General features: G+C 58.3%; 3 protein-coding genes across 3 annotated transcripts; 2 read left to right on the top strand and 1 right to left on the bottom strand.

Moving 5' to 3' along the window:
• Positions 1 to 826: 826 nt before the first annotated feature.
• Positions 827 to 7,167, bottom strand: ABHD8 (abhydrolase domain containing 8). The gene is made up of 4 exons (XM_059869755.1): positions 6,502 to 7,167; positions 3,638 to 3,808; positions 2,300 to 2,516; positions 827 to 976 (listed from the first exon to the last, which is right to left on the bottom strand). The coding sequence occupies exons 1-4, from the start codon at positions 7,161 to 7,163 to the stop codon at positions 827 to 829; spliced, it is 1,200 nt and encodes a 399-aa protein (XP_059725738.1). The 5' UTR covers positions 7,164 to 7,167.
• Positions 7,168 to 12,273: 5,106 nt separating this feature from the next.
• On the top strand, positions 12,274 to 12,957 carry MRPL34 (mitochondrial ribosomal protein L34). The gene is made up of 2 exons (XM_059869752.1): positions 12,274 to 12,367; positions 12,459 to 12,957. The coding sequence occupies exons 1-2, from the start codon at positions 12,324 to 12,326 to the stop codon at positions 12,727 to 12,729; spliced, it is 315 nt and encodes a 104-aa protein (XP_059725735.1). The 5' UTR covers positions 12,274 to 12,323; the 3' UTR covers positions 12,730 to 12,957.
• A 377-nt stretch (positions 12,958 to 13,334) lies between these two features.
• On the top strand, positions 13,335 to 20,527 carry DDA1 (DET1 and DDB1 associated 1). The gene is made up of 5 exons (XM_059869753.1): positions 13,335 to 13,458; positions 14,378 to 14,458; positions 15,204 to 15,255; positions 15,883 to 15,944; positions 18,565 to 20,527. Exons 1-5 carry the CDS (start codon positions 13,456 to 13,458, stop codon positions 18,673 to 18,675), a joined length of 309 nt encoding a protein of 102 aa, XP_059725736.1. The 5' UTR covers positions 13,335 to 13,455; the 3' UTR covers positions 18,676 to 20,527.
• Positions 20,528 to 21,432: the final 905 nt, after the last annotated feature.

Raw genomic sequence — 21,432 nt, 5'->3', positions numbered from 1 at the left:
GGCGGGGACCGGGGGTGGCGTGTGTGGAGTTGGGGACCAGCCGTGCCGTGTCCCCGCTGTCCCCGGGCTTTGGGGACCAGCCGTGCCGTGTCCCCGCTGTCCCCGGGGTTTGGGGACTGTCCTTGTCGTGTCCCCGCTGTCCTCCCGCGGTTGGGGACTCGGTGTGACATGTCCGGTGTCCAGGGACCAGGTTGGGGACTCGGTGTGACATGTCCGGTGTCCAGGGACCAGGTGTGGCGTGTCCAGGTGTGGCATGTCCGGGATTGGGGACTCGGTGTGACATGTGCGGGGTTGGGGACCGGCCGTGCTGTGTCCCCGTTGTCCCCGGGGTTTGGGGACCGTCCGTGTCGTGTCCCCGCTGTCCCCCCGCGGTTGGGGACTCGGTGTGACATGTCCGGTGTCCAGGGACCAGGTGTGGCGTGTCCAGGTGTGACATATCCGGGGTTGGGGACTCGGTGTGACATGTCCAGGGTTGGGGACCGGCCGTGCCGTGTCCTCGCTGTCCCCAGGGTTGGGGACCGGCCGTGCCGTGTCCCCGCTGTCCTGCCGGGGTTGGGGACCGGCCGTGCCGTGTCCCCGCTGTCCCCAGGGTTGGGGACCGGCCGTGCCGTGTCCCCGCTGTCCTGCCGGGGTTGGGGACCGGCCGTGCCGTGTCCCCGCTGTCCCCGGCTCGCCGCGCTCCTCTCCCGGCGCTGCCATCGCAGCCCGGGGCTCCTCCTCGCTCGGCCCCGGGCACAAACCGGGCTGGCGGCTGGGCCGAGCCCGCTCCGCGCTCCGCCTCTGCCGCGGGGGCAGCCAGCCCGCTGTCCCCGCGTGTCGCTGGCCCTCATTTGGTGTCGCCGTCGCCGCGGGCCGCGGGCGTGTCGGGCTCCCAGAGGACGAACTCGTGCAGCAGCGTGTTCACCGTGTCGGGGCACTCCAGCATCACCATGTGGCTGCCCTCGTCGATCACCTTCAGGAAGGCGATCAGCAGGATCTGCGGGGGGCCAGCGACACGGTGAGACCTCCCCCCGAGGTGGCACGAGTCCCCAAAAGCCACTCTGTCCCCTTCCTGGTGAGTGGCGGTGCCAGGATGAGCCCCAGCCCTGCCCCAGCCCTCCAAAGCCACTTTGTCCCCTCCTAGGGAGTGTCCCTGGCAGGGCTTGGAGCACGCTGGGACAGTGGAGGGTGTCCCTGTCCATGCCAAGGTGTCCCTGTGTCCCATGTCCCCGCCATGTCCCCATCCATGTCCCTGTCCATGCCAGGGTGTCCCTGTCCATGCCAAGGTGTCCCTTCCATGTCCCTGTCCCTGTGCCATCCCTAGAACTGGAACTGTCCCTGGCAGCACCCTGGGACAGTGGGAGGTGTCCCTGTCCCATGTCCCTGTGCCACCCCTGGCAGTGTCACTTGGAGCCCCTTGGGACAGTGGAAATTGTCCCATTGCCATGTCAAAGTGTCCCTGCCCATGCCAAGGTGTCCCTGTCCCATGTCCCTGCATGTCCCCGTCCATGTCCCTGTCCTTGCCAAGGTGTCCCTGCCATGTCCCTGCCTGTGTCCCTGTCCCATGTCCCTGTGCCATCCCTAGAACTGGAACTGTCCCTGGGAGCACCCTGGCACAGTGGAAATTGCCCCATTGCCATGCCAAAGTGACCCTGCCCGTGCCAAGGTGGCCCTGTCCCACATCCCCGTCCATGTCCCAGCCCATGCCAAGCTGTCCCTGCCATGCCCCATCCATGACCATGACCCTGCCATGTCCCTGCCCATGCCCATGACCCTGCCATGTCCCTGCCCATGTCCCATGTCCCTGCCCATGCCAAGCTGTCCCTGCCATGCCCCATCCATGACCATGACCCTGCCATGTCCCTGCCCATGTCCCATGTCCCAGCCCATGCCAAGCTGTCCCTGCCATGCCCCATCCATGACCATGACCCTGCCATGTCCCTGCCCATGTCCCATGTCCCTGCCTGTGCCCATGACCCTGCCATGTCCCTGCCCATGCCAAGGTGGCCCTGTCCCACATCCCCGTCCATGTCCCAGCCCATGCCAAGCTGTCCCTGCCATGTCCCTGTCCATGCCCATGACCCTGCCATGTCCCTGCCCATGTCCCATGTCCCTGCCCATGCCAAGCTGTCCCTGCCATGTCCCTGCCCATGCCAAGCTGTCCCTGCCCGTCCCTGTGCCACCCTGGCAGTGTCCCTTGCATCCCCAGAGGATTCCCCCCTCCCTCCCTCCCTCCCTCCCCACCCCAAGACCCCACAGCAGCCCAGTCCCCAAAAGGGGCACAGTCCCCAAAGTCCCTTCCAGGGGTGCCAGCCCGTACCTCTGCCATCCTCTGGTCCTCCTCGATGGGCACGAACTTGTCGTGCATGCCATGGACCAGCAGCACGGGCACGGCCAGCTCGGCGTGGTACAGCTCGTCCCCCTCGGGCCAGTACTGCCCGCTCATGGTGGCCCTCAGCACGAAGGACGAGACGTTGAAGGCGTTGCCCTCCTTCAGCAGCTGCTTCTCCTTGGCACCTTGGCGGGCAAAGCCAGCCCTGGCACGGGGAGGAGGGGGCTCAGCTTGAAATCGGGGGGTTGGAGCAAGGGGGAGTGACCCAGCCCCCCCCCAAAGTCACTTTGTCACCTTCCTCGGGGTGGCTGTGCCAGGGTGAGCCCGCCAGTGGTGGCAGGAGATTGCAGCCCTCAAAAGCCACTTTGTCACCTCCCTCGGGGTGGCAGTGCCAGGGTGAACCCCCTGAGAGGTGGCACAAGACCCCAGCCTCCAAATTCCACACTCTGTCCCCTCTCTCAGGGTGGCAGTGCCAGGGTGAGCCCTGGGTGGTGGCAGGAGATTGCAGCCCTCAAAAGCCACTTTGTCACCTTCCTCGGGGTGGCAGTGCCAGGGTGAACCCCCTGAGAGGTGGCACAAGACCCTGGCCCCCAAAAGCCACCCTCTGTCCCCTCCTTTGGGGTGGCAGTGCCAGGGTGAGCCCCAGCCCTGCAGTCCCCCAAAGCCACGCTGTCCCCTCCCTTGGGGTGGCACTGCTGGCATGAGTGCTCTGAGAGGTGACAGGAGATTCCAGCCCCCCAAAAGCCATCCCTGTGTCCCCTCCCTCAGCAGTGGCAGTGCCAGGGTGACCCCTGGGTGGCACAGGTGCCCGGGGGTGGCAGTGGTGACTCACTTGAGGAAGCTCCAGGCTAGGCAGGGGACAGGCAGTGCAGCACACAGGGGGCACAAGAAGCCCCCAGCCCCCTGGCAGTGCCAGGCTGACCCCTGGGTGGCACAGGACCCCCTGTGGGTGGCACAGGACCCCCTGTGGGTGGCACAGGACCCCGTGGTGGCAGTGGTGACTCACTTGAGGAAGCTCCAGGCCAGGCAGGGGACAGGCAGTGCAGCACACAGGGGGCACAAGAAGCCCCCAGCCCCCTGGCAGTGCCAGGCTGACCCCTGGGTGGCACAGGACCCCCTGTGGGTGGCACAGGACCCCGTGGTGGCAGTGGTGACTCACTTGAGGAAGCTCCAGGCCAGGCAGGGTGACAGGCAGTGCAGCACACACGGGGGCACAGGAAACCCCCAGCCCCCTGGCAGTGCCAGGCTGACCCCTGGGTGGCACAGGACCCCCTGTGGGTGGCACAGGGGTGGCACAGGTGCCCGAGGGTGACAGTGGTGACTCACTTGAGGAAGCTCCAGGCCAGGCAGGGTGACAGGCAGTGCAGCACACACGGGGGCAGGTTGAAGATGGAGCACAGGCTGGGCTCCAGCGCCGTGGGGCCGCCGCCGTTGATCATGATCACCTTGTGCACCAGCTCGGGGTACTCGTGAGCCAGGAAGGTGCAGAAGGACACCCTGAAAGGGTTAAAAAGAACCACAGAGCTGTTGGCTTCTTAATTAGTTTAATTATTATACTAAGTATATTGAGTGTGATCCCTTTGTGCACCAGCTCGAGGCACTCGTGAGCCAGGAAGGTGCAGAAGGACACCCTGAAAGGGTTAAAAATACCCGTGCAGTGCTTGGCTTTCCCCATTTTAATTATTTTAATTATTAATTATATTAATTGTGCTGACTGTGATCCCTTTGTGCAGCAGCCCGGGGCACTCCTGTGCCAGGAAGGTGCAGAAGGACACCCTGAGGGGACATGGGGACACGGTGCCAGCGTGGCAGGGATGGGCTGGGGGCAGCAGGGCTTGGGACAGGTGAAGGTGACCCTGTGCCATGGCCTGGTGTCCCATGGCAATGTCCCTGTGCCATCCTGGCAGTGTCCCTTGGAGCAACCTGGGACAGTGGGAGGTGTCCCTGTCCCATGTCCCTGTGCCACCCCGGCAGTGTCCCTGGGAGCCCCTTGGGACAGTGGAAATTGTCCCATTGCCATGCCAAAGTGTCCCTGTCCTATGTCCCTGTCCATGCCAGGGTGTCCCTGCCATGTCCCTGCCATGTCCCTGCCACGTCCCTGCCACGTCCCATGTCCCTGCCATGTCCCTGCCCATGCCAAGCTGTCCCTGCCCATGTTCCTGCCATGTCCCATGTCCCTGTCATGTCCCTGCCCATGCCAAACTGTCCCTACCATGTCCCTGCCCATGGCCCTGCTCATGCCAAGCTGTCCCTGCCCATGTCCCTGCCATGTCCCATGTCCCTGTCATGTCCCTGCCCATGTCCCTTCGATGCCCCATGTCCCTGTCATGTCCCTGCCCATGCCAAACTGTCCCTACCATGTCCCTGCCCATGTCCCTGCTCATGCCAGGGTGTCCCTGCCATGTCCCTGCCATGTCCCTGCCCATGTCCCATGTCCCTGCCATGTCCCTGCCCATGTCCCTTCCATGTCCCATGTCCCTGCCATGTCCCTGCCCATGCCAAGCTGTCCCTGCCATGTCCCTGCCCATGTCCCTTCCATGTCCCATGTCCATGCCAAGCTGTCCCTGCCCGTCCCTGTGCCACCCTGCCAGTGTCCCTCGGGTCACAAGGGGATGTTCCTCTCCCTCCCCTCCACCCCAAGGCTCCAGCAGCCCCCCCCCCCCCCATTTTGGGTGCCCCCAGAGCCCTTTTGGGGCAGGATTTGGTGCCCCCCCGGTGCCCCCCTGGTGCCCCCCTGGTGCCCTCCTGGTGCCCCCCTGGTGCCCCCCTGGTGCCCCCCTGGTGCCCCGGCCCCTTCGTTAGTCTGTGCCTAATCAGGAGCCCTAATCCCGGTTTATCCTATTTATAGTGCCTGCCCTTGAGCTTCCCTCTCGGGATTAGCTGGGCACGGAGGTGGTGCCCACCCCAAAGGGCACCCAGGAGCTCTGAGTGCCGGGAGGAACGGGAGAGAAACGGGAGAGAAAAACGGGAGAGAAAAAACGGGAGAGAAATGGGAGAAATGGGAGAGAAAAACGGGAGATGTGGGAGAGAAAAACAGGAGAGAAAACGGGAAAAATGGGATGAAAAATGGGATGAAAAATGGGATGAAAAATGGGATGAAAAATGGGAGAAATCCCCCAAAACGGGAGCCCCACACCCCTAAAACCTGGGATTTGTGTCCATTCCCATTTTCCAGGATGATCCCAGCCCATTCCCAGCCCCTTACCCGTAGGAATGCCCAATGAGGACGTTCATTTCCTTGGGAAACACTTGAACAGAACCCAAGGATTGTGGAGTTCCAAATCCCAGGAAAACCCCAAAAACGGGAACCCCACACCCCTAAAACCTGGGATTTGTGTCCATTCCCATTTTCCAGGATGATCCCAGCCCCTTACCCGTAGGAATGCCCGATGAGGATGTTCCTCTTCTTGGCGTAGCGCTTGAACAGACCCCAAGGATTCTGGAGCTCCAAATCCCAGGAAAACCCCAAAAACGGGAACCCCACACCCCCAAAACCTGGGATTTGTGTCCATTCCCATTTTCCGGGATGATCCCAGCCCCTTACCCGTAGGAATGCCCAATGAGGATGTTCCTCTTCTTGGGAAACACTTGAACAGAACCCAAGGATTGTGGAGATCCAAATCCCAGGAAAACCCCAAAAACGGGAACCCCACACCCCCAAAACACCAGGTTTGTGTCCACTCCCATTTTCTGGGATGATCCCAGCTCCTTACCCATAGGAGTGCCTGATAAGGATGTTCCTCTTCTTGGGAAACACTTGAACAGAACCCAAGGATTGTGGAGATCTGAATCCCAGGAAAACCCCAAAACGGGAGCCCCACAGCCCTTAAACCTGGGATTTGTGTCCATTCCCATTTTCTAGGATGATCCCAGCCCCTTACCCGTAGGAATGCCCAATGAGGATGTTCCTCTTCTTGGCCAATTCCAAATCCCAGGAAAACCCCAAAAACGGGAACCCCACACCCCCAAAACCTGGGATTTGTGTCCATTCCCATTTTCCGGGATGATCCCAGCCCCTTACCCGTAGGAATGCCCGATGAGGATGTTCCTCTTCTTGGGAAACACTTGAACAGAACCCAAGGATTGTGGAGCTCCAAATCCCAGGAAAACCCCAAAAATGGGAACCCCACACCCCCAAAACCTGGGATTTGTGTCCACACCCATTTTCTGGGATGATCCCAGCTCCTTACCCGTAGGAATGCCCGATGAGGATGTTCCTCTTCTTGGCGTAGCGCTTGAACACGGCCCTCATGTCCTCGGCCAGCGCGTAGAAGGTGTAGGCGGCGGCCACGGGCGGCGCCGAGCTGCAGCCGTGCCCCGCCAAATCCGGCGCCACCACCTCGTAGCCCAGCTTGGAGAAGAACTCCAGCTGCTCCTTCCAGATGTCCAAAGATCCCCCAACACCGTGGATGAAGAACAGCACCACGTCGCCGTGCGTGCCCTTGCAGCTGGTGATGCGCTTCTTGCAGTCCACCGTCACCACCCGCTTGGGCTTGCGCTTGCGGCGCTTGGCGGCCGTGCCGGCGGGCTCGGGCGCTGCCGCCTCGGCGTCGGGCACCGGGCACCGGGCGCTCTCGGCCTCGCCCAGGTTCTCGATCAGCAGCTGCCCGTTGCGGTAGAGCGTGATGCGGCGCTGGCAGCGCACGGCGCCGCGCTCGGGGGACGGCGCCGGAGGGGACGCCGGGGACACCGGGCGCTCCGGGACGCTGTGGCGGACGCGCAGGATCCGGCCGGGCTTCACCTCCAGGAAGGTGAAGCCGTCGCTGGACTCAAGGCTGTCCAGAGGCCCCACGGCGTTGGGGGTCTTGCCCAGCAGGCAGCAGAGGAAGCCGTCGGTGAGGCTGGTCAGCATGGTGGTGCCTGGGAAAAATTAGGGGAAAAATTAGGGAAAAATGGGATTCAGTCCTAATTCCTAATGGGAACCTGTTGGTGATCTGGTCAGCATGGTGATGGCTGGAAAAAACTGGGGAAAATTGGGGGGAAAAAATGGGATTTAGTCCTGATTCCTAATGGGTACCTGTTGGTGATCTGGTCAGCATGGTGGTGCCTGGGGGAAATTAGGAAAAATGGGGAAAAATGGGATTTAGTCCTGATTCCTAATAGGAACCTGCTGGTGATCTGGTCAGCATGGTGGTGCCTGGGGAAATTAGGGAAAAATTAGGGAAAAATGGGATTTAGTCCTAATTCCTAATGGGAACTTGTTGGTGATCTGGTCAGCACAGTGGTTCCTGGGAAATGTGGGGAAATTGGGGAAAAATGGGATTTAGTCCTAATTCCTAATAGGAACCTGCTGGTGATCTGGTCAGCACAGTGGTGCCTGGGAAAAATTGGGGAAAATTGGGGGAAAATGGGATTTAGTCCTAATTCCTAATGGGAACTTGTTGGTGATCTGGTCAGCACAGTGGTGCCTGGGAAATGTGGGGAAATTGGGGGAAAATGGGAGGAAATAGGGGCAAAAAGTGGAAAAAAAAAAAGGGGGAAAACTTGGAAAAATGTGAAAAACTTGAAAAAATAGGGATTCAGCCCTGATTCCAGCAGCTGGGGACCTGTCAGTGATGCTGGTCAGCATTGTGATCCCTGGAAAATGTGGAAAGGCATGGGAAAATGTGGGAAAACATGGAAGACCATGGGAAAATGTGAGAAAACATGGAAAAATGTGGAGAACCAGGGAAACATGGAAAATTCCCCATCCTGCTTTTTTCTGGGTCACATCCCCATCCCCAAGCCCTGAATCACAGCCCTTGGAAAAGGGAAAATTCCCTTTTTTCCAATAAATGTGGAGCACAGGGAAGTTCCAGCCCTGGGAATTCATTATTTACACCATAAAATATAAATATTTCTCCCATTAAATGGAAATATTTATCCCACAAAACTGAAATATTTATCCCATTTAATATAAACACGGCTGTGGTCGGAAGGTGGGAATTAAAATTTAATTAAAATCTCTCCACAAAATAAACCAGGGAATGTGGGTGTGGGATTCTGATCCCATTCCTGCGGGATCCTGATCCCATCCCGGGGGATCCTGATCCCATCCCTGCAGATCCTGATCCCATCCCTCTGGGATCCTGATCCCATCCCTGCAGATCCTGATCCCATCCCTGCGGGATCCTGATCCCATTCCTGGGAGATCCTAATCCCATCCCTGGGGGATCCTGATCCCATCCCTGGGGATCCTGATCCCATCCCTGCGGGATCCTGATCCTATCCCTGAGGATCCTGATCCCATCCCTGCAGGATCCTGATCCCATTCCTGGGGATCCTGATCCCATCCCTGAGGGATCCTGATCCCATCCCTGCGGGATCCTGATCCCATCCCTGCAGATCCTGATCCCATCCCTGGGGGATCCTGATCCCATCCCTGGGGATCCTGATCCCATTCCTGCAGGATCCTGATCCCATCCCTGGGGGATCCTGATCTCATCCCTGCAGATCCTGATCCCATCCCTGCAGATCCTGATCCCATCCCCGCAGATCCTGATCCCACCCCTGCAGATCCTGATCCCATCCCTGCGGGATCCTGATCTCATCCCTGGGAGATCCTGATCCCATCCCTGGGGGATCCTGATCCCATCCCTGGGGATCCTGATCCCATCCCTGCGGGATCCTGATCCCATCCCTGCAGATCCTGATCCCATCCCTGGGGGATCCTGATCCCATCCCTGAGGAATCCTGATCCCATCCCTGCGGGATCCTGATCCCATCCCTGCAGGATCCCAGTTCCCTGGATTCCCATATTCCTGAATCCCCAGATCCCCAAATTCCCAGATCCCAGATTCCATATTCCTGGATCCCCAGATCCCCAGATTCCCAGATCCCTGGATTCCTGGATCCCTGGATCCCGTCTCCCACCTCCCCCGCGCTCCGTGCCCGGGAACATCCAGGGAGGAAAGGCTGGGACCGGATCCCGATGGATGCGGGAATGGCGCCGGTTGCCATGGAAACGGGATGGGGGGGTGGGGGGGATTATCCCAACCCGGCTCCTTCCCAGCCCCGCTCCGGCTGCCCGAGGGATCCCAGGGATCCGGGATTCTGGGAATCTGGGAATTCGGGAATGAATTCGGGAATCTGGGAATCCGGGAATCTGGGAATTCGGGGATCCGGGAATCCAGGGATCCGGGAATCCGGGGATCTGGAAATCCAGGGATCCAGGAATCTGGGAATTCAGCAATCCAGGAATCTGGGAATCGGGAGTTCAGGAATCCAGGAATCTGGGAATCTGGTGGAGTTCGGGAATCTGGGAGTTCAGGAATTCGGGAATCCAGGAATCTGGGAATTCGGGATTTCAGGAAGTTGGGATTTTGGGAATTTGGGATTTAGGGAATGTGGAAATTCGGGAATCCGGTGTCTGTTATGTAAGGCTGGGAATGGAAACGAGGTGAGAATGGCGGGATCCAGCCGAGGAATCCTGGAACCGGGAATGGCACGGGGGACACGGGATCTGGGGTTGGGATCTGGGGCTGGGATCGGGGGTTGGAATCAGGATTTGGACCCAGGATTTGGGATCAGGAGCCTTTGGGATCAGGGTTTGGGATCAGGGTTTGGGATCAGGGTTTGGGATCAGGCACTGGAACCAGCCCAGCCTCTCCCTCACCAAATTTCGGTTTTCCCGAAATTCCAGCCGAAATTCCAGCGGGGCCGGACCCCCCCTCGCCCCCCAGCAATCCTTCCCCGCCGTTGCATCACGAGGGGAGGAAGGACGGACGGACGGACGGAATGCGGGAAGGAACGACGGAAGCCTTCCCCGAGCTGGGATCCCAGGATCCTTCCCCTCCATCCCTGGATCACCCGCACAAATCCGGGCTCCTCCCGCTCCTCTCTGCCCCGCACACCCCAACCCCCCCCCCCCCGCATCCCGGATTTTGTGTTCCCGACGGGAAAAATTCCCGCATTTTTGGGTCATTCCCACCCCCGGCGGCACCTGGGGGAGAGAAAAGCGCCGCTCACCTCATCGATGGCCCAGGGGCTCCGGGGGTGCGGGAGGAGGGAAAAAATCCTGGAATTGCGCAGAATTCCCGCGGCAAATCCTGGGATTCCGCAAAATTCCCGGTGCAAATCCTGGGATTCCGCCGAGCTCCCGGTGCAAATGCTGGAATTGCGCAGAATTCCCGCGGCAAATCCTGGGATTCCACCGAGTTCCCGATGCAAATGATGGAATTGTGCAGAATTCCCGGCGCAAATCCTGGAATTGTGCAGGATTCCCGATGCAGATGCTGGAATTGCGCAAAATTCCCGGTGCAAATCCTGGAACTCCGCAGAATTCCCGGTGGAAAGGCGGAGCGGGGCGGTGAAAATCCCGATTTTTTTTTTTTTTCCCGGCGTTTTTGGGGCGGGGGAGGGAGGGAATTCCTTCAGCCCCCCCCGGAAATTGCCCGAATTGGCCCGAATTGGCCCAAAACCCCCGAGTGCCGCCCGCGCCCGCTCCGGGGGCGCTCCGGGCTCGTCCTTGGAGCGGTCGCCATGGAAAAGGCAAAGCCCGGAGAGAGCCGGAGGGGCGGGACCGCCGTGATGGACAGGAGAGGGGACAGCGACAGAGGGGACAGGGACAGAGGGACAGGGACAGGGACAGGGACAGGGACAGGGATGGGGACGGGGATGGGGATGGGGACAGGGACTGAGGGGACAGCGACAGAGGGGACAGGGATGGGGACAGGGATGGGGACAGGGACTGAGGGGACAGCGACAGAGGGGACAGGGATGGGGACAGGGTTGGGGACAGGGACTGAGGGGACAGCGACAGAGGGGACAGAGGGACAGAGGGACAGGGATGGGGACAGGGACTGAGGGGACAGGGACAGGGATGGGGACAGGGACAGGGATAGGGATAGGGACAGGGATAGAGACAGGGATGGGGACAGGGATGGGGATAGGGACAGAGGGGGCAAGGACAGGGGGGACAGGGACAGGGATGGGGACAGGGACAGAGGGACAGGGACAGGGACAGGGATGGGGACAGGGACAGGGACAGGGATAGGGACAGGGACAGGGACAGGGACAGGGATGGGGACAGGGACAGGGATGGGGACAGGGACAGAGGGACAGGGATGGGACAGGGTGACAGGGATGGGGAGAGGGGACAGGGACAGGGATAGGGATGGGGACAGGGACAAGGATTGGGACAGGGACAGGAGAGGGGACAGGGACAGTGATGAGGACAGAGGGGACAGGGACAGCCAGGGGGACAAGAGGAGATGGGGGGGACAGTAGGGACAGGGATGGGGACAGGAGGGGACGGGGACAGAGGTGGCTTTTGGGATGGGTTGGTGACACTGTGGTGCTTTGCGGGGTGGCAAAGGGGGCGAGTGTGGCAGTGCCACGGGCAGTGCCATGAGGGTGGCAGTGCCACCAACCTGTCACACATGTGGCAGTGCCAGGGGTGTGTCACTGCCACCTCCAGGAGGCCAAACACCAAACCAGGGCTGAGTTTTGGGTTCATTTTCCCAGATTTTGGGCTTGGGGAGGGTTGAGCCACATCCCCTCATTCCTGCTGGGCCAAGGGAGGGAAAACCCCCAGAGCTGTTCCTGCTTTTGGGCTGGGATTGATCCCAAAAATGAAAATTCTGGAATTCTCTGGTTGGGAAGGACCTGAAATCCCACCCAGTCCCACCTTGGCCCATCCCAGGCTGCTCCCACCTTTCCTTGGACATTCCAGGGCTGGAGCAGCCACAGCTGCTCTGGGAATTCCTTCCCAAAATCCCCCAGATCTCCCTTTTCTCACCCCAAATCCATTCCCTGGCTCCTGTCCCTCCATCCCTTATCCCAAGTCCCTCTCCAGCTCTCCTGGAGCCCTTTCAGGAACTTGGAGTGGCTTCGTGGCCCTGTCGCGACATCCTGGGCGACAACCGACAGCCCCCGAGGCGACAAGGCCGCAGTGGCGCCGTTGCCATGGTAACTCCGCACGACCCCCCCAAGGGGACTACAACCCCCATCAGCCCTTGCGGCTCAGCGCCGGCTGTGATTGGCTGGCAGCACAGAGCCAATAGAAAGCGGCGTTATTGGCGGGCGGAGCAAAATGGCGGCGCTGGCCCCGGTGTGGGCGCGGGCTGGGGGCCACAGGTACCGGGAGGGGAAATCCCAACCTTAAAATTCCAAATTTATCCTTTATTTCCCTCTCCTCACTCCTTGTTCTGTTTTAATTTCCCCCAAGCTTTTCCCTGCTGCGAGGTTTTCCCTTCCCGCTGCTCCCAAGCGCTCCGGAGCCGCTCCCGGGGACTTCCAGCGCCGCCGTTCTCTGCCGCGTCCCGGTCCCAACGTGGAATTTCCGACAAATCCGTGGAAAATCCCGGGGGAACGAGTACCAGCCCAACAACTGGAAGCGGAAGAAGACTCACGGCTGGATCAAACGGATCAGAACTCCCGGCGGGGTCGCCGTGATCCTGCGGCGGATGCTGAAGGGCAGGAAATCCCTGAGCCACTGAGGGAGCCCCGGAATTCTCCGGGAATTCTTCTCCGGGAATTCGGGATGAGCCCACCATGCCCTGGAGGGGGTGCCCAGCCCTGCTGGCCTTGTCACTCCGTGCCCCTGAGGGGTTTGGGGCGCGGCTGCTGCTTCACTTGTTAAATTATCCTCGCGTTTTCCGTGTGTTTATTACAAGTTTTAAAAATTTTGTTCGTTTATAAACATGGGAATGCGGAGTGTGTTGAAATCCCCCGGCGTGTCGCCTGCGTTAATTAGGGTGGGGGATTTAATGAGGAGGGGGCATCTGGCGCGTTCCAGGGCGGATACTTGGGAAGAATGGGGGTGTGGAATTCAGGTTTTCTTCACTCAGCAGCGCCTCTGACCCATCCTGTGGGCTCTTGATTCCAGCACCACCTTTGGGATGGAATATAGGGAAGGAATTCTCTTCCTTCTGTCGCCGCCGCTTAATGAGCCGCCCCTTAATTAACGAGCGGACTCGCCGCCCAAACTACAATTCCCAGCATGCCCCGGACCGCGCTCCATCCGGGTCCTCCCGCCCTGCACCCGCCCCGCCCTTCCGCGCGGGCACTTCCTGCCTGAATCCAACCTTCCCGTCGATGATTGACAGGCGTAAAGTCCAATAGGAACGCAGCCTTCAGCGGCGCGGGCCAATCGGCGCGCACGAGGCGGGCGGCCATGACAGTGGGCGGGCCGGGGCGGCTCCTCCCGGCTGGTGGCGGCGAAGATGGTACGTGAGCCCCCCGCCGCAATGGCGGCCCCGCGCCGGCCTCAGCGGCCCGGCCGCGGCTCCCGGGCCCCGCCGCGCCGCCCGCGACCTTCCCAGTACCGCAGCGGCGGTGCCGCGGCCGCTTCCGGCCTTTAGGGCCCGCGCCCGCCGCGGCCTGGGCGGTGGCGACGGGACTGAGGGGGTGTGAGGGGTTCCCGACCTCAGGGGTGGCGGTGAGGGGAGCCCCGGGCGGGGTGCGGGGGATTTGGGGGTGAAGGGGAGCCCCAGGGCGGGGTTTGGGGGATCTGGGGAGCCCCAGGGTGGGGTTTGGGCTCGGGGTGAGGTTGGAGCACCCCAATATGGGTGGGGGGCGCCGTGAAGGGGGACTGAACCATTTGTTTTGTAGGGTGGGTTCAGGGGGTTACCCTAAGGTGGGTTGAACCATTTGTTTTATGTGGGGTTCAGGGGGTACCCTAAAATGGGGCTGAACCATTTCTTTTGGGTGAGGGGTAACTTAAAGTTGGGCTGAACCATTTGTTTTACGGAGGGGGTTAGGGATCACCCTAAAATGGGGCTGAACCATTTGTTCTATGGGGGAGTGGTTCAGGGATCACCCTACAGTGGGACTGAACCATTTGTGTTATGGGGGACACCCTAAGGTGAGGGGACCCCCTAAAATGAGGCTGAACCATTTGTTTTAGGGGGGGGGTTGGGATCACACTAAAGTGCGGCTGAACCATTTGTTTTAAGGGGGGGGCTGAGGGGTCACAGCCTTGGGATCACCCTGGGAATTTGATCTGAGGAAGGAAAGTTTGGAGCTGCCCAAATCCCGGGAATTTCCCCTCAGCCCCTGGAGTTTGAGCTGGGTTGGACACACAGCCATCCCTGGGGCTGTCCCTGCCCGGTCCCTGAGGGGTTTTTGGGAATTGTGCCTCCCCAGGCAGATTTCCTGAAGGGGCTCCCAGTGTACAACAAGAGCAACTTCAGCAGGTTCCATGCGGATTCCGTCTGCAAGGCTTCCGTGAGTGCCCCGGGGACCCTTCCCCAGTCCGGGAGTTCCCCAGTCCCGGAGTTCCCCAGTCCCGGAGTTCCTCAATCCCGGAGTTCCCCAGTCCCGGAATTCCCTAATCCTGGAGTTCCCCAATCCCGGAGTTCCCCAGTCCCGGAATTCCCTAATCCTGGAGTTCCTCAATCCCGGAGTTCCCCAATCCCGGTGTTCCCCAATCCCGGTGTTCCCCAATCCTGGAATTCCCAGATCTTGGAGTTCCACAGTACCAGAATTCCCAAATCCCGAAATTCCTGAATCCCAGAATTCCCAGATCCCAGAATTCCTAAATCTTTGAATTCCCAAATTCTGGAGTTCCCAGATCCTGGAATTCCCAGATCCCGGAATTCCCGAGTCCCAGAATTCCCAAATCCCGGAGTTCCCAAATCCTGGAATTTCCAGATCCTGGAATTCCCAGATCCTGGAATTCCCGAATCCCAGAATTCCCAAATCCCAAAGTTCCCAAATCCTGGAATTCCCAGATCCCAGAATTCCCAGATTCTGGAATTTCAAAACCCCAGAATTCCCAAACCCCAGAAATCCCAAACCCCAGAATTCCCAAATCCTGGAATTCCTGAATCCCAGAATTCCCAAATCCTGGAATTCCCGAATCCCAGAATTCCCAAATATTGGAATTCCCAGATCCCGGAGTTCCCAAATCCCAGAATTCCCAGATCCCAGAGTTCCCATCCCATCCCTGACTCTCTCTCTCCCATTCCAGAACCGCCGGCCCTCGGTGTATTTGCCCACCAGAGAATTCCCCTCGGAACAGAGTGAGTTTTCCTGGGAAAATCCCAATTTTTACCGGCCCCACCAGGGACATCCCACACTCCCAGTATTCCCTCTCTTCATTCCCAGTTTTCCCTCTCATCATTCCCTATTTTCCCCCTTTTAATTCCCATTTTCCCCTTTTTAATTCCCATTTTCCCCTTTTTTAATTCCCATTTTTCCACTTCTTCATTCCCAATTTTCCCTTTTTTTAATTCCCAATTTTCCCTTTAGTAATTCCCAACTCCCCCCTCTCTTATTCCTCAGCTTTCCACTTATTTATCCCAAATTTCCCCCTTTTTTATTCCAAATATTCCCTATTTTTAGTCCCAATTTCCCCTTTATTTATTCCCAATCTTCCTTTTATTTATTCCCAATTTCCCCTTTACTTATTCCCAACTTTCCCCTCCTTTATCCCAAATTTCCTCCTTTTTTATTCCCAATATTCCCCTTTTTTATTCCCAATTTCCCCTTTATTTATTCCCATTTCCCCCTTTATTTATCCCCATTCTTCCACTTCTTTATTCCCAATTTTCCCCCCAACAATTCCTAATTTTTCCTCTCTCCTTACCCACTGAAATCCTCCTAAAACCTGGAATTTTTCCCCTGTTTTTCCTTGGAATTGTTCCCAGTTATTGTGACAGAGAAGACAAACATCCTCCTGCGCTACCTCCACCAGCAGTGGGACAAAAAGGTGACGTTTGGGATCCAGAATTCCCAATTTTTTCTGGGAATTTGGGGTGGATTCATTGCAGGAATGGTGGTTCTGGCCCTGGAAATGAGGGAAAATTGGGATTGAGGGGAGGCTTTGGGTGGGAATTTGGGAATGGTTTGGGAATTATGGGATGGGGGAGTGGGAATGTTGGGAATTGGGAATTCTGGGATTTGGGGAATTGCAGCGTGTGGGAGCACTGGGGATCCTCATGTTGGGATTCTGGCCTGGAATTGCCCCTGGAATCCTCTGAGAATTCCCTGGGGAACCCCCTGGAATCTCCCTGGAACCCCCTGGAACCCCCTAAAAATTCCCTGGAATCCCCCTGGAACCTCCTGAATTCCCCAAAATTGCCCCTGGATTCCCCTGGAATCCCCTAAAATGCTCTGGAATTGCCCCTAAAATTCCCCTGAAATCCCCTGGAATTGCCCCTGGAACCCCCTAAAATCCCCTGGACCCCCCTGAAACCCCCACAGAACCCCCCTAAAATTCCCTGGAATCCCTCTGAAATCCCCTGGAACCCCCTTGGAGCCCCTTAGAATCCCCTTAAATCCCCTGGAATCCCCCTAAAATTTCCTGGAATCCCTCTGGAACTCCCTGAAATGCCCCTGGAACCCCCTGGAATCTCCTGAAACACCCCCAGAACCCTCTGGAACCCTCCAGAACCTCCTGGAATTCCCTGAAATCCCCCTGGAATCCCCTGGAACCCCCTGGAACCCCCTGAAATCCCCCAGAATTGCCCCTGGAACCCCCTGGAACCCCCTAAAATTCCCCTGAAATCCCCTGGAACCCCCCCGGAACCCTCTGGAATCCCCCCAGAACCCCCTGGAATTGCCCCTGGAATCCCCTGGAACCCCCAGAACACTCTGGAAACCCCCTGGAACCCCCTGAAATTGCCCCTGGACCCCCCTGGAACCCCCTGGAATCCCTTGGAACCCCCTGAAATCCCCTGGAATTGCCCCTGGAACCCCCTGAAATCCCCTAAAATCCCCTGAAATTCTCTGAAACTCCCCGGAACCCCCTGGAATTCCCTGAAATCCCCTGGAACCCCCTGAAATCCCCTGGAACCCCCTGGAATCCCCTGGAATTGCCCCTGGACCTCCCTGAAATCCCCTGGAACCCCCTGAATTCCCTGGAACCCCCTGAAATCCCCCGGAACCCCCTGGAATTCCCTGAAATTCCCCCGGAATCCCCTGGAATCCCTTGGAACCCCCTAAAATCTCCTGGAACCCCCTGGAATCCCCCTGAAATCCCCCAGAATTGCCCCTGGAACCCCCTAAAATCCCCTGGAACCCCCTGAATTCCCTGGAACCCCCTGGAATCCCCTGAAATCCCCCAGAATTGCCCCTGGAACCCCCTGGAACCCCCTAAAATTCCCCTGAAATCCCCCTGAAATCCCCTGAAATTGCCCCTGGACCCCCCCGGAACCCCCTGGAACTGCCCCTGGACCCCCCTGGAACCCCCTGGAATTGCCCCTGGATCCCCCTGGAATTGCCCCCAGATCCCCCCGGAACCCCCTGGAATTGCCCCTGGACCCCCCTGAAATCCCCTGGAATTGCCTGAAATCCCCTGAAATTGCCCCTGAAATCCCCTGGAATTGCCCCTGGACCTCCCTGAAATCCCCCGGATTCCCCCGGAACCCCCTGGAATCCCCCCGGAACCCTCTGGAATTCCCTGAAATCCCCCAGAATTGCTCCTGGAACCCCCCTGGAACCCCCTAAAATCCCCTGGAACCCCCTGGAACCCCCTGAAATTGCTCCTGGAACCCCCTAAAATCCCCCCAGAACCCCCTGAAATCCCCTTGAACCCCCTAAAATCCCCTGGAATCCCCTGGAATCCTCTGGAACCCCCCTGAAATCCCCTAAAATCCCCCCAGAACCCCCTAAAATCCCCCTGAAATCCCCTGAAATTGCCCCTGGACCTCCCTGAAATCCCCTGGAACCCCCTGAAATCCCCTGGAATCCCCCCGGAACCCTCTGGAATCCCCTGACATCCCCCAGAATTGCCCCTGGAACCCCCTAAAACCCCCTGGAACCTCCTGAAATCCCCTGGAATCCCCCGGAACCCCCTAAAATCTCCTGGAACGCCCTGGAATCCCCCTGAAATCCCCTGGAATTGCCCCTGGATCCCCCTGGACCCCCCTGGACTCCCTGGAACCCCCTGGAATTGCCCCTGGACCCCCCTGAAATCCCCTTGACCCCCCTGGAACCCCCCAGAATTGCCCCTGGACCGCCCTGAAATCCCCTTGACCCCTCCGGAACCCCCTGGAATTGCCCCTGGAACCCCCTGGATCCCCCCGGATCCCCCCGGAACCCCCTGGAATTGCCCCTGGACCCCCACGGAACCCCCTGGATCCCCCTGGAATTGCCCCCGGATCCCCTTGGATCCCCCTGGACCCCCCTGAAATCCTCTGGACCCCCCTGGATCCCCCCGGAACCCCCTGGAATTGCCCCTGGACCCCCACGGAACCCCCTAAAATCCCCCCAGAACCCCCTGAAATCCCCTGGAATTGCCCCTGGAACCCCCTGGAATTGCCCCCGGACCCCCCCGGACCCCCCTGGACCCCCCCTGGATCCCCCCTGACCCCCCATCCCCGTTGCAGAATGCGGCCAAGAAGCGGGAGCAGGAGCAGGGCGAGCTGGAGGGCGAGAACTCGGCCCCGCCGCGCAAAATCGCCCGGACCGGCAGCCAGGACATGACCGAGGACACTTAAAAAAAACAAAAACCTGGGAATTCGGGAATTCCCCAGGCTCTTCCCGCTTTTTTTTCGCCTCCCCCGACCCGCTGGGAATTCCCAGGACCCGCCCTATTTATTTGGGATTTGCCTGGTTCTTGGTTTGTATTTATGGGGTTTTTATGGAGGGGGGGGGGGGGTTTGTTCGTCCTTGGGGGTCCTCGTTCCCAAAATTCCTGGTTTTTCTGGGGTATCCCAGAGTTTCTCATTCCCCAGAATTCCTCCTTTTCTTCCTGGGATGGCCCAGAATTCCTGATTCCCCAAATTCCCCCTTTTCCCTGCCATTCCTGGGATTTGCTCCTCGGATCTCCCAGGAGGGCTCATTCCCGAAAATTCCACTTTTCCTGGGGTTTATTCCCTTCCCAAAATTCCCTTTTCCCTGGGATTCCTTGGATCTGCTCCTTGTGAAATCCCAGATCAACCCTTTTTTTTTTTTGTTTTCCCCCAAAATTCCACTTTTTTTGGGGGGATTCTTAGGATCCACCCCAGAATTCCCCATTCCCAAACCCCCACTTTTTCTGGGATCTCCTCCCTTCCCAAAAATCCTTTTCTCCCAGCATTCCCCACATCCCCTCCCTATAAAATTCCAGGATTTTTTTTTTTTCCTTTCACATCCCCTTGGAGGAATTCCCAGGAATCCTTTGGATATTCCCAACCACGACTGTGAGGCCTTTCCCATTTTTCCAGAAAATTCCCAAGCCCTTCCCAGGCTCCCATCATGGCTGGAGCCCATCCCTGGGAATTTGGATCCCGGGATTTTTTTGAGGGGGGGGGGCTGGATCCATGGAATTTTTTCCCCCCCACCCTTTGGAAAAGCCGGGAACGTCGATCCTTAAATCCCGATTTTCTCCCGGATCCTCTCCGAGGGATCACTCGGAATTCCCAGGACTGGGAGCGGCCCCCGGATCTGGGAGAATCCCAGCTGGAATTCCGGGAATCCGGGCTGGAATTTGGGGTCTGGGCTGAAAGAATCCAGGTTGGAATTCTGGAAGAATCCAGGATGGAAGAATCCCAAGATGGAATTCCAGGAATCCAAGATGGAATTTGGGAATCCAGGACGGAATTCCAGGAATCCAGGCTGGAATTTGGGAATCCAGGATGGAAGAATCCAGGCTGGAATTGCAGGAATGCAGAGCCCACCCCCTGCTCCCCAAATCCTCGGGATTGAGACAATTCCCAGCCGCCTTTCCGGGACCATCCGGCGCCTCGGGATCCACGGAGAACCTCGGCAAAGGACGGGATGATCCCAAAATTCCAACTGCTTTTCCACGAGGAGCTGATTCCCACAGGAATCCCGGAATTCGGGGCCTTTCTCTCTCCCCTTGGCTGGGAAACCCGGAGGGATTTTTCCAGAAGATTCCCAGAATCATTTCCCGCCTCTGACTCCGGGGGGGTTCCTGCCGCCCCTTTTCCCGGGAAATCCCGGATCCACCCTCGGAATTCCGGGCTGGGAAGGGCCTTGGGAGGAGCAGGACACGGAATTCCCGGAATTTGGGACTGGAATTCAATCCAGAACTTTGGCTCTGCCTCCGTTTTTCCCAATTTTTGGGGTTTTTGTTTTTTGTTTTTTGTTTGGTTTGTTGTTTTTTTTTTTTTTATGGAAGCGACTTTGGAATTCCTGGAATGCGGTGTTGGGGGGGTGGGGGGAGGGGAAGGACAAGCGGAATTCCCGGGATTTTGGTCAAGTTTGGGATTTCCAGCTGGAGAACTCCGGGGAGGAGCCGGATTTGAGGGATCTCCGGGAGGAATTCCGGGGTTTCCAGGAGAGGAGGGCGGATCCCGGCGTTCCCGAGGCTCGGGAATGTTGTTCCATTAAAGAGTTGGCACTTCCTGCTGGAATTCCCACTTTTCTTCCCTCTGGAAAAGGGGGATGGGAGCCTCGGGAATGGGGATTTATCCCAGGAAAAACAGGGCTGGGGAATTCCGGGGGGGAAAAGGTCGGGATTGGCCGGAGGGTCCGGATCCCCTTGGGGACTTGGGATCCCTGGATTTGGGATTCTCATCCCATCCCTGGATTTGGGATCCCTGGATTTGGGATTCTCATCCCATCCCTGGATTTGGGATCTCTGGATTTGGGATTCTCATCCCATCCCTGGATTTGGGATCTCTGGATTTGGGATTCCCATCCCATCCCTGGATTTGGGATCCCTGGATTTGGGATTCTCATCCCATCCCTGGATTTGGGATTCCCATCCTTGGATTTCTTTGGGATCCCTGCAGTGAGTCCTGTCCTCATCCCAAATTCCCAAAATCCCTGGATTTGGGGTTTTCCCCCCCATCCCTGCATTTAGGATCCCCCTTCCCCCTGTCCAGCTCATTCCCAGTTTTTCCTGGAATTCCAGGAGCTCTGTTCCCCCCTTCCTTCCCTTGATCCCATTCAGGAAATCTTCTGGAAAATTCCCCCAAAATCCCCTCCTGCCACTTCCTGCTGCCTTCCCACCCAGAATTCCCAAACTCCACCAAATCCCGGGATTTTCTGGGGTTTTTTGCCCAGTTCAGCCTCTTCCTCCTCATCCCGAGATTTTCCCTGTCCCGGGATTCTTCCCAAACACCCCCAGGGCTTGGAATTCTCAGAATTCCTGCAATTCCCAGAGCCCAATCCTGAATTTCTTGGGAATTTTCCACCCAATTTTGGCCATTCCCAAATCCCGGGAAGCTTCGTCATTCCCGGCTCCAGGATTTTCCTTTCAAACCCTTCCATTTCCACCCAAAATCTGGGATCACAGAGCTGGAAAA

This window comes from Haemorhous mexicanus, chromosome 29, assembly GCF_027477595.1.
Source record: "Haemorhous mexicanus isolate bHaeMex1 chromosome 29, bHaeMex1.pri, whole genome shotgun sequence".
In the NCBI taxonomy this organism is placed as follows: domain Eukaryota; kingdom Metazoa; phylum Chordata; class Aves; order Passeriformes; family Fringillidae; genus Haemorhous; species Haemorhous mexicanus.
Note: the sequence above shows the minus strand (reverse complement) of the source record. Positions and strands in the feature narration are given on the sequence as shown.

Excerpts from the sequence above, each read along its gene's own strand:
- MRPL34 (XM_059869752.1), top strand. The coding sequence starts at position 12,324 with ATGGCGGCGCTGGCCCCGGTGTGGGCGCGGGCTGGGGGCCACAG. Across the intron at positions 12,368-12,458 it reads GCGCGGGCTGGGGGCCACAG|CTTTTCCCTGCTGCGAGGTT; the intron begins GTACCGGGAGGG and ends ATTTCCCCCAAG.
- ABHD8 (XM_059869755.1), bottom strand. The coding sequence starts at position 7,163 with ATGCTGACCAGCCTCACCGACGGCTTCCTCTGCTGCCTGCTGGGCAAG. Across the intron at positions 3,809-6,501 it reads CTCATCGGGCATTCCTACGG|GGTGTCCTTCTGCACCTTCC; the intron begins GTAAGGAGCTGG and ends TAACCCTTTCAG. Across the intron at positions 977-2,299 it reads AGGACCAGAGGATGGCAGAG|ATCCTGCTGATCGCCTTCCT; the intron begins GTACGGGCTGGC and ends GGCCCCCCGCAG.
- DDA1 (XM_059869753.1), top strand. Across the intron at positions 14,459-15,203 it reads ATTCCGTCTGCAAGGCTTCC|AACCGCCGGCCCTCGGTGTA; the intron begins GTGAGTGCCCCG and ends CTCCCATTCCAG. Across the intron at positions 15,945-18,564 it reads ACCAGCAGTGGGACAAAAAG|AATGCGGCCAAGAAGCGGGA; the intron begins GTGACGTTTGGG and ends TCCCCGTTGCAG.